Genomic DNA, 11,081 nt, shown 5'->3' with positions numbered 1-11,081 from the left:
CAGCGGCCATGGCTCACGGGCCCAGCCGCTCCGCGGCATGTGGGATCTTCCAGGACCGGGGCGCGAACCCGCGTCCCCTGCACCGGCAGGCGGACCCTCAACCACTGCGCCACCAGGGAAGCCCTGTAAAGCACTTTTTAAATCGCTTACTTCCTCTACTCGCCCAGACCCTAAATATCGGAGGAAGAAGCACATGTTTAATCCATGGCGTGGACGGCTCTGTGAGAGTCACTCTGAAACCTGACATGCAGCCAGAGGGCCCCTCCAAGGGCAGACCCCCTTCCTAACCTCGGTGGGGTGGGGCTTGTGGGGTGTCTGCCTGGCCTGAACCCTACTTCCCAGAGGGCAGCCCAGAGCCCAGGCCCTCCCACAGAGAGGCAGGGTCCCCACCCCACTGGCCGCTGAGGCCTGGGGTGGCGCCTGACTGTGCCTTGGGGAAAAGCTCTAGGGTCCTGGGCCTTCAGTTGCATTTGGACTCTGCCATGTAATCCTAACACTTGCCAACTAAAACTTGTCAACTGCCATCTGCCTCTACGAAGATTAGGTCACTAGCTCCTGTAGCCGCTGACCTTCAACACACCCTGAAAGGAGGTCAGGGTGGAGATCAGGAATGAGGCACTCTGTGCTCTGGGAAAAACAGGCAGAAACGGCAGATATTTTTAGGAGAAGATTTTGTGAGCCCAATTCTTGCATCTTCTCTTATCTAGAAAAGCACTAAAATCATTAATGGAGCCATCTGCTCCTGGTGACTAGCAGTAACCTTCACGAGACGAGCAGCAGGTCTCTGCCAAAATGTGTGCTTGACCACCTGTACCCGCCTCGCTAAGATCATATATAGTGCTGACCCTTCCCCTACCTCTTCAGAGCAGTTTCTCAGAGCTATCTGAAATGCTGTCTCCTGGGCTATAGTCCTCATTTTGCCCCAAAGAAAACTTAACTCGCTACTCTCACGTTATGCTTTTTTTTGTTTGTTTTTTTAAGTCGACACAATCATGAAAGCCCCTGATTTTCAGTGTTTGAGTGGAGGAGCCAGGAGGCTTCCCCAGGCCAGGTCTGTCGTCTCCTAAGCCACGCCCTGCCCCCCCAGACACTCTCCCTCTGTAAAGCAGAGAGGAAAACAGAAACATCAACAACCTCAGAGTTGTGCAAGAGAGCGTCCAGCAAGTACACGCTCCCTGAACAGTAATCAGCGTCACCACCGCCAGCACCGTTCCTGTGCACCCCCCACCCGTACCCAAGAGAATGCTCACCCACCTCCTCTGCTCCCCAAGGGCCTCTCTCCTCCTTCTCTGCTCCCAGCCCCCGCACTGGCTCCAAGCATGAGGCATCAGGACCCTGGGGCATGTGCACAATCAATTCTTTAATCATTTTGGAGGTGGGCTGACAGCAGCCCTGCAGAGCCCTCGCCAGCTGCTATGCCGCAGTCGGCTCTGGGGCAGCAGCCCCGATGGAGTAAAGAGTGGAAAGCTAGGGTCAGGGCCACAGAGCTCTCCTTGCAGGACCCCCATCCCAGAGCAAGCAGTACTCACAACGCCAGCGGCCGGTGGCCTCCTCCTGCCAAGGAGTCTGAGATGCTCACGCCCTCCAGCCTATGAGTGGCCTTCACGGGACACCTGCGGGGCCAGGTGGGGCTAGACCTGGGCAGACAGACCTGCTGGGGAAGGTGCTGGGCTCCCTGCTCCAGGGTGGGTGGTGGTTTAGGATCCCCGCAGGGGTGGTGGCTGTGGCGATCTGGGGACAAGTGCACAAGAGGAGGCAGCAGGGTCAGGCGTGTGCCTGTTACAGGGATGTCTGGAGGGAGGGCAGAAGCCCAGGAAGTGTGGGAGGCAGCTGGGGTGGTGAGCCTGGGGTCTACCAGCCAACCAGCCTCAGCTCAATGGTTTCTCCATCCCTGGGTCTGTAGTCAGCAATACCTGCAGAAATATTGTGGGATGGGAGTTAACAGGGCAGAGTGTTCCCCCCACCAACCTCACCTTCTGGACCCCTGCCCTGAGGCCACGGTCTGTAAGATGGGCTCAGGGCTTGGTGGAGGGAGACTGGGGGCCTGTCCAGAGCCAGTCTGGAGACTCTGAACTCAGTTGTGACCTCAGGGTCGCTGAGACCCACAGGCTCATTTTGCAGTGGGGGACCCCCAGAGGGTGTTGGAGGGTATGGGACAGCACGCCGGATAACCAACATGGGGCCAAAAGAACCAGAGACCCTGACAACACCTGACCGGCAGGGTCACTGTCTTCATAGTCCCCAAAAGGGCCATCAGGAAGAGGGACCTGCTCGCTGTGGTCTGGAGACCATAAGTGAAGTCAGCCTTTGCTCACTAGCGACAATCCAGGCTCCAGCACGACACCTTGGTCAAGCCCCAGCTCTGCACCCACTAGTGGTGTGACTCTGGGCAGGTTATTTAACCTGGGTGCTGGTGTTCCCATTTCTAAAATGAGGATAATAGTGATATCAACAACCGGGCCCTCCTTTTTCCCCATAGGAGTGGGCTTCCTGCTGGAGTGGGAGTCGAGGGGGGTAGGTAGAGGACACGACCACCCACGTCTGCCTCATGGCCGAGTCCATCGGGCTCTCCCCCTCGGCTACCTCCTCTGTCCAGCCTTTATCAGTAATACAGGCCAGATCTGGTCTCTCCATCTGTCACCTCTTGGTTTTATTTCTCCATTTGTCCACAAGCCAGGCAGGAAAAGAGAATGCTTTTTACTGGGCTCCCTCAGCAAGTCCCACCTTCTGTAAAGCACTTGGCCCAATGCCTGGCCCATGGCAAATGCCCACTAGAAGTTTCAGGTAGCAGGAGTGGAGACAGACGACCCTTAAGAGTCTGTCTGGTAACTGGGATGATGCTCAAGGATGCTTATGACAGCTTGGGGCATAAGAGTTAAAACTGGAGACACCCTAAAGGTCCAGCAGGAGTTGATAAGCTGTGGTCCACCCATCCCACTCCACACCAGGGCTGGGCCCTAATTGGCCTAAGCCAGTCTTGCCATGGTCCCTTCTCTCTAGCCAATGAGGGGCACAGAACCTGGGCCATCTCCTAGCCAACAGGGATGGGTCCAGGAACGCGCCTGTGTCCCAAGTCCGCCTTCAGGATGCCAGGAGACATTTGCTGGGGGATTCAGAGACAAGTTTCCCAAGTCACAAAAGGGAGCAGCCCCAGGAAGACACAGAGTAGCCCCTCTGGAGGTAGGAAGCCAGCAAAGAGAGGAGGAGAGTCACAGGGAGGTGGGGCTGAGGCTGAAGTCCTTGCTCCCACTGGAATCTGGTCACATGAGCCAATGGATGAGCCAATGGATGTCGTGGAAGCTAGTTTGTATTACATTTCTGTTACTTGCAGCGCAAAGCACCCTGCTGGATGAGATATCCTATGTGGCTATTACAAAGAAAGGGGAAGACCTACATATACCAACATAGAAAGATGGCTACAATATGTTACGGCTGAAAAAAATAAATTGCAAAACAGTATATAGAGCTGTGCCATTCGATATGCCAGCCATCAGCCACATGTGGCTACTGAACACTTGAAAAGTACAAAAAACAGGCATGAAAAATATGTCATTAATAATTTTGCATTGATTACATCTTGGAATAATATTTTGGATGTATTGGACTAAATAAGATATATTATTAATATTAGTTTCACCAACTTCAGAATTTAGAATTACACATGTGGCTCACATTCTATTTCTATCAGAGAGCACTGCTATAGAGTATGGCTTCATTTCTATGAAAAAACAAACGTACATATTTTAAAAATTATCTGGAAGAAAATACACCAAAAGTTAGAAGAAGTTATTTCTGGGTAGCGGATTACGAGCAATTTTAATTTTCTTCTTTTTTGCCTAACTGCTTTCCTAGAGTTGCCACAATAACGTATATAAAAATTCTTCAGAATACAGTTAAATATATATGTGCAAACTTGAACATCAGTGGTTATCTGAGGCTGAGGCCCAGGAAGGTTCAGGGGAAAGCTGGCGTGAGTCGACAAAGCCTCAGTGCTGGGACAGGGCTGGGCTGGGGGACACGTCCGGAGGGGGCTGGCCACCAGACTCACCTTGCAGCAGGGGGGTGTCGGGGGCTCGGAGGAGTTGCCAGAACTCACGTTCCCCAGCTTTCTTCCCCATCACAGAGGTCAGGTAGGGGCCTGACAAGGAGGGCTGTGTTCCATACCTACCAAAGGGACAGGCAAAGAGGGAGGAAAGGTGACTTTTGCTCCCCTCAACCCACGGGCAGAAGTAGAACCACCCACACAAGGCAAGTCCTGCCCTCGCTCTCAGGGCAGCGCTAGCCAAACCCTTCCTGGGCCACCTCACCATGGGTCTCTCCTCCACGCCTCCTCTCCAGCCCGAAGGACACCGCCCACTCGGGGGACTGCATCCCCTCTGGGGGCTGACATTGCAGGGGGTGGGAATCAGAAGCTGACAACGGCCCACGAGAGACAGTGAGGCCAGTGTGAGAAAGAAGCAGGAACAGGCAAGACAGAGGCAGAGACACCCAGTAGTGGCTCTGGGTCTCTGCTTCCAGAAGTTTCTGTGGCTCAGGGGCACCCCCATCCTTATGGCTGGGTTGCTTAGTCTTCTCTCCGACTGTACACACCCCATGCTCCCCACTACCAGAGAGGCTTGGATTAGATTCCTGGCTTTTGCAACCAAGAGACTCCTTCTTCATACCACCCCTCCCTGACGCCACTGCCACAAACACAAAGGGATCCCGGATCCTAGTTCTCGGACCAGGATCAAACCCGCGCCCCCTGCAGTGGAAGCCTGGAGTCTGAACCACTGGACCACCAGGGAAGTCCCCAAAGGGATCCTCTTAAAACACTGTGGCCCTGTCCTTCCTGTCTCCTTATCAATGGTGTTGTTCTTAGAGAGGGAGGGTTTTCAGTTTTAAGAAACAGAAATACCCTCAGGGTGACCTGGTCAAAGGGAAGGTTTTAGGGAGCAGCCCATCCCCAGTCCTCCCTTAAGTGCGGGGCCACATGGCTGCCCGGAGAACCACTCTGTACCAGCCTCTCTCCGTTTCTCTCTCTCCTCTTTCTGTCTCTTTCTCTCCGTCTCTGTCTCTTTTCCTCTCTCTCCTTCTAGAATCCAGCTTTCTCTGCTGTGCACTTACATGCCTCAAATGTGCCTCCACACCCCCTCCACCACCAAGAGAATCATTTCTCAGATTGGTATCCCTGACGTTTTCTCAGAGGTCCTGGAGTTCTGAATAAAAATTTTAAGTTCAAATTTTTTTCCATTTTGATGACAGTATCCAAACACGAATACCAGCAGGTTCTAGGTAATCCCAGGGCCTGCCGGACTAAGGCCTCCCAAGGGTGCCCAAGGGTGTGTGGCCCCCAGAGGACTGAGGTCGGCTTGGTAATAAGTGGCATGTTCGGGGCCAGGGAAGAGTCTACAAGCTGCAGCTGCCTGTGCCAACTCCGCCTGACAGCAGCTCAAACCCAAGAAAGTGCTGAGCACGTTGGGCTCACTGGCACTGGTGTGTACACCTGCTCCTCGGCAGACAGTCCCTATTTGAATGTTATTGGTTTCAGTTTTCTTTGTATTTAATTTGCAAAGCTGTTTAGGATTTATAGCCGTCTAAGAGCCAAAGAGAGAAACGACTTTAAATAGTAAACATTAGTACACATCTAAGTCATATTATTACAGAAATAACCTGGGGTCTGGGAGAATTTTCAGCCTTTATAGGGGTTTTTGCATATCTCTGGCCTGAAATTCCCTGCCCCAGATGACCCCAAGGTGCCAGCTGTGGGTCCTCCCTGGCAGCAGGATGCTGTCCTTTGGGGGCTCCAGTTGGGGACAGAAATTGGGACCCTCTCAAACTGAGGCACATTTTTCTAGAAGAGAAGTCTGGGGTCTAGTGGGGTCTGGTGGAAGGTACTCATTCTCTGGGCCAGATCCCCACTGGTGATCCCTCCCATCTTATTTAGGCACAGACACAGCTGGCACAGAGCAGTGCTCTAGAAATGCTTGTCCTCAGATCTGTCAAATCTCAGGGTGAGAAGCAAGTTTAAGGCTGTTGTCCCACCTCCACATTCTACAGAGGGCTTGCCCAGGTAATTAAATAATCACAGGGATTAGACCAAGATCTTTTGATAATAAAAATTCTTATTCTTCTGAAAGCTAACATGTATCGAGCACTTCTAAGTGCGGGACCCTGCACACAAAAAGCATGTACCATGTCCTCTCTGCGCACTAATTCCTGGACTCCTGCATGGTCTCTGGTGGATGGGGGGAGCACAACTGCCACCCTCATGAGCTGCAGGAAAATAACTGGCCTGGTCCCTAGCTGGAGAGCGGCAGAGCTGGGATTCCAGATGTGGAGGGTCTGCCTCGGGAGCCTGCTCTCCTAATCATGATGCCTGTTTCCGCCATAGTGTGGGTGAGTCGGTGGCGGAGAAGGTGGAAGAGAGCCCGGGCCTCTCCCAAGGGAACCCTCTCTCCATCCCTTGCCCCATCCATGTCCCATTTTGGGGATGTGGGGTCGAGTCGGGTGAGGGCTGGGAGATGCGGCGGGGGCAGTCTCACCTGAATCTGCTGTGCTCCTGGGCCTTCTTCAGGACATCTTCCAAAGAGGAGCTGACAGGGACAGAGACGGAGTGTCTGTATGAAGGAAAGATGCTGGAGACCTTCAGCGTGACATGGATGAACTCTGGGACTTGGGTCTGTGAAGGGGTCTCCGTAGCTGGTTCCAACAGGACTGTGCCAGGGAGAGGGGAACGGGCAGCTGATCTGAGGGCAGGGGGCCAGGCCTCAGTCCTCCTTTCTTCCCTGGAAGACACTGTGGCCCATCGAGATCTCCTCCTTCCCCTCGGTCCCATCCGGGTCAACACCACCACCACCTGGCTGCCTTCCCAGCCTCCCCTGTCCCTCAGCTCCCACCACCCTCGCCACCCAAGGTCAGGCCTCACTGGTTTTTCTGCCTCTAGTACCCCCCTCCCACCTCTCTGCCACAAGCACCCCCCACCCAGGGTTCTTTCTGGAACATACATGTTACCTCTGAGGGCCTCCCCTCCTTTTCACCCTCCTGCCTGCCACTCCAGCTCATTCTCTCAGACTCCACTCTTTAGTGAGACCCTTCCCCCCAACTCCAGTCTTGTACACCTCTGAGCCTTTGCCCTTGCTGCCCGCTCCCTGCTCTGCCTTTCCTCCCCTCTTCTCCACTGGCAAATCTCACCCACCCACCCCAGTCCCTCCCCCAGATGAAGCCCTGATTCAAGCAGCTAACTGGGACTCATTATGATGTATCAGAGCTAACAAAAATGTGTCTCTCGCCATTCATTCATTCAAACACTTCTGTACTGGGTATCACACAAGGGGCTGGAGATTCATGGCCTGCTCAGAGCTCACCATTTGATATCTCCCTCCCCACACTGTGAGCTTCTAGCATCTGTGACTGCATTTTAGTTGCCCGTGTGTCCCATGCACACCTGCAAACCCCTGTTGACTCAGCAAATCAAGATGGAGCAAGTTCCCTTCCTGGGACAGGCAGACCTCATTGCAGATTGAAAAGAGCAGGGCTTCTATAAAAGGCCCGGCTACCTCTTGGTGCCTCACAGTCTGGAGAGATGAGATCCACATAGCTCTTCTGGTTCAGGATGGGCAGCAGCTGAGAAATCATGAGAGGGTTCCGGAAGGCCTTGTGCTGTAGGCTGGCCAACAGAGCAGCCTTGGCCTTGAGGCATGCTGTGCCCAGCTCCACCGTGGGCCTAAGGGAGGCCATCAGCAACTGGTGATGGAATGGGGAAGAGGAGGTGGGTCAGCCAGCGGGAGGGGCCAGGTCTTCCAGCACCCCACCAGTCCACCTCCCACCATTCACCAGGGTGGAGCCCAGCCCAGAGTCTCCTTCCCACCTGCAGTGCCAGAGGGGTGCTATAGACATTCCCAAAGTGGCCCTCTGGGGTCTGGGCCTTCAGGATCTTCTCTTGCACTCTCCTGAGGGCCACAGTGCTCCGGTTTCTCTGATTGGGGTTGAGGTTGGATAGCTCCAGACAGGAGAAGGCCAAGCCCGCCATGGCCAGTGTGTCTGCAAGGGACAGAGCCAAGTGGGGTCAGCCCGGGCAGGACCTTGGGGCAATGGGCAGCCACAGGAGGGCTGGAGGTAGGGGGACAACATGGTCAGAGCAGCATTTCAGAAAGTTTCCACCAGCTAGGGGGACCAACAGCCTAGTCTGCCCAGTTTCCAGGATGGCAAACTGGGATGAGTGGTCACCGTATCCCTGTCTGCTGCCTGGGGGTTAGAGGTTGGGGAGAGAGACTGGAGGAGGGAGGGCCAAGAGGACTTTAGCCTACACACTTGTTCCCAAACCTGCCTGCACTTTAGAATCACCAGGGGAGTTTGTCTGACTTTTCTTTTTCTTTTTTTTCTGGCCGTGCTACACAGCTTGTGGGATCTTAGTTCTCCAACCAGGGATCAAACCTGGGCCCTCGGCAGTGAAAGCGCAGAGTCCCAACCACTGGACCGCCAGGGAATTCCTCACCAGGAGATTATTAAAGGAGCAGGTGCCTGGGTCCACCCCCAGGTGGTCTGGTTTATTAGGTCCAGGGAGCTGCTTGGGCCCTGGGGGGTTTTAAGCTCCCCACCCTGGGATGATTTAATGTGTCCACGGTGGGTTTTCTATAAACCTCTGAGGCAGAACAAGCTCTCTGCTGGCAGGGGCCCTGCTGCCTTCTTCTCTCTGGGTACCTACCCTCCCCACCTCCAACCTACTCTATCCTACCCCGCCCTATGCGAGGCACACACACTCACAGAACACAGCCAGGCCTAGAAAAGACCTTGCAATCATGATGACAAGAAAGGGCACTGGAAACCCAAGGTCACACAGTGAGGAAGCAGATCCAGTATCCAGGCCTCAGGCCTCTCAACTCATTTGATGAGAACATCATAGCTGTGTATCCAGAACTTTCTCCATGCTGGGCACCATGCTATGCCCTTTACATGTAAGGCATCTTTTACTGAGATGCTGCTGGGGTGTTATTTTACCAGAGAAGCTGAGCCAGAAAGGCCAGCTGATCTGTCCAGGGTGACCTACAGTAAGTATGCGATGGAGGATGGGGTCAGGAAGCCAGTCCAGCCCCAGTGCTGGCTCGCAGCCCCTGCACCACAACAAACCCTCACCATGGCGCTCCTAGTGGACTCGATAGGAGGGGTCCCAAGGAAAGGTGAGCATGGGACCAGGGGTGGAGGCCTTCATTTGGGGCCGGGGGCTGGAGGAGTGCCAGCCTGGCCTTCAGGGTCTGGCCCACTCACCCACAGGGAAGTGGCCCTGCTGGAGATGCTGTTCGTGTTCCACAGCATACAGGAGCTTGCCCACCACGCTGTCATGGACCCGCTTCTGGTGGACACACAGGGCCAGGATGCCCAGGCCATACTGGTAGTAGCTGGTGTGAGGGTGGCCCTGGTGATTATGCCCTGGGAGGGAGAAAACCACGGGGTGGGGCTGTCATGCTGGGCTTGAGGGGTGACCTCTCTGTCCCCTCCCAGCAACCAGCACCGCCACCACTGGACCCATTGCCTGCACTTCCCGACACCGTCCTTTGGGTCGTGGGATCCATCTTTCCTTCATTCCCTTGATTCATACTTGCTGAAACCCCACTAAGTGTCAGGCGCTGTGCTTGGAGGTATGAACAGTGATGACAGGCCAGGCACAGTGCAGCCAGGGCCTCTGGAAATAACACAACCCACGCTCACGAGATCGTGATTATAAATGAACTGTGGACTGAAGTCCACGTGGCCAAATAACAGAGGTCTTTGAGTAGCTGGGGAGTCGGGGAAGGATTCTCTGAGTCAGGGATGCTGGGGAGAAAGGGCGGGGGAAAGGTAAAGGTGGAGTAGGAGTGAGCTAGAAGGGGAAGGAAACCTTTCAGATAGAGGGAACATATGTCAAGACGCTGGTTTGTGAGCTGAGAGAAGGCCAGGGTGGCCGGAGCCCACGGAGGGGCGGGCAAGTGGGTGAGCCAGAGGGTGGGTGGGCAGGGCCTGGAGAGGAGAAAAGGGCAGACAGGCTGGGCCTGAGGGCTGTGAACACAGCAGGGAGCAGCTGCTGGAGGATTTAAGCAGCACTAACAAGATCAGATTTATATTTAAAGGCTCGCTCTGTGTGTGCCAGATTGAGGTAGGAGGCAGGAAAGTTAGCAGAGAGAGGTAAGGAGTGAGTAGTAGGGAGGCTGTGCAGCTGTCCCAGAGGTGGGGAATCACGCCAGTCTTGGAGGCTGAGCAGCAGGGCTTGCCAACAGAGTGTATGTGGGATGCAGGAAAGGCTTGATCAAGAATGGCTACCAGGACAGGCCCAAGCCTCTAGCAGATATGGAGACAGGCAGAATGGAGGGCAGGAAAGAGGCCTGGGGAGAAAACCCGAAGTTCTGATGTAGACGTTTCACCAGACAATGTTGTCTGATGCGCCCTCCCCCGCCCCGGCAGACCTTGCCTCCTCACCAATGGCCCCCTTCTCGTCCTCCAGGAATCGCTTCAGCTGTGAGACCAGCCTGTCCCCCTTGCGGCCTTCAACAAACTCACAGTTAGCCCGGAGAGCGAGCAGGTAGAGGGCCAGCTGGCCCATGGAGGGCCTGGCCTCAGAGTCACTGTTGTCATTGCTGGAGGCAGACACAGGACAACACCAGTTAACAACACTTCAGTGAGAAAGTGCCACCCTGGTAAGCCTGGCTTGGGGTGCCCCACCACCACCACTACGAAGCAGAAAAAAAAATCTTAGCAGTTGGAACGTTTCCAAGACCTGCCAAAAGCAGATGTAGTCAGTTATGTAAGTTGTGTATGTCACACTTATTTCATAAAGATGAGAAATTAAACTCAAGGCCAAACTCTGAGGGCTCCTGCATCCAAATGACCTGTTTGCCCCACCATTTTGGTCACACTTCACCCATACACTCTCCCCTTTCTTTCCTCTCCCTGCACTGCATCCACTTCTCAAGAGGGAGTCCAAGCAGGAGATGCTCCATGGTGGTCCTGACCCTTCACCTCTCATTCAGACTCCTGTGCTGGACCTCAGAACAGGCTTCCTCTTAATGCCCCCTGGAAAGGGAGCACGGACAGTCCAATACTGCTGCTGGGCTCAGTATGAAAGAGTG

The 11,081-nt window shown here is 54.4% G+C and overlaps 1 protein-coding gene across 1 annotated transcript in view; it reads right to left on the bottom strand.

The window, feature by feature from the left end:
- Nucleotides 1–1,851: 1,851 nt before the first annotated feature.
- TCN2 (transcobalamin 2) overlaps nt 1,852–11,081 on the bottom strand; it is a 12,930-nt gene continuing 3,700 nt past the window's right edge. The window contains exons 3-9 of the mRNA XM_007461202.1: nt 10,432–10,625; nt 9,247–9,408; nt 7,850–8,022; nt 7,539–7,725; nt 6,525–6,696; nt 4,049–4,164; nt 1,852–1,913 (exon numbers count right to left, since the gene is read on the bottom strand). Coding sequence (XP_007461264.1) covers nt 1,852–1,913; nt 4,049–4,164; nt 6,525–6,696; nt 7,539–7,725; nt 7,850–8,022; nt 9,247–9,408; nt 10,432–10,625 — 1,066 coding nt within the window. The remainder of the gene's footprint in view (nt 1,914–4,048; nt 4,165–6,524; nt 6,697–7,538; nt 7,726–7,849; nt 8,023–9,246; nt 9,409–10,431; nt 10,626–11,081) is intronic.

The sequence above is a fragment of the Lipotes vexillifer genome, unplaced genomic scaffold (genome assembly GCF_000442215.2).
Source record: "Lipotes vexillifer unplaced genomic scaffold, Lipotes_vexillifer_v1.1 scaffold691, whole genome shotgun sequence".
NCBI lineage: Eukaryota > Metazoa > Chordata > Mammalia > Artiodactyla > Lipotidae > Lipotes > Lipotes vexillifer.
The sequence above is the reverse complement of the archived record's forward strand: the minus strand, read 5'-3'. Positions and strand labels throughout refer to the sequence as shown.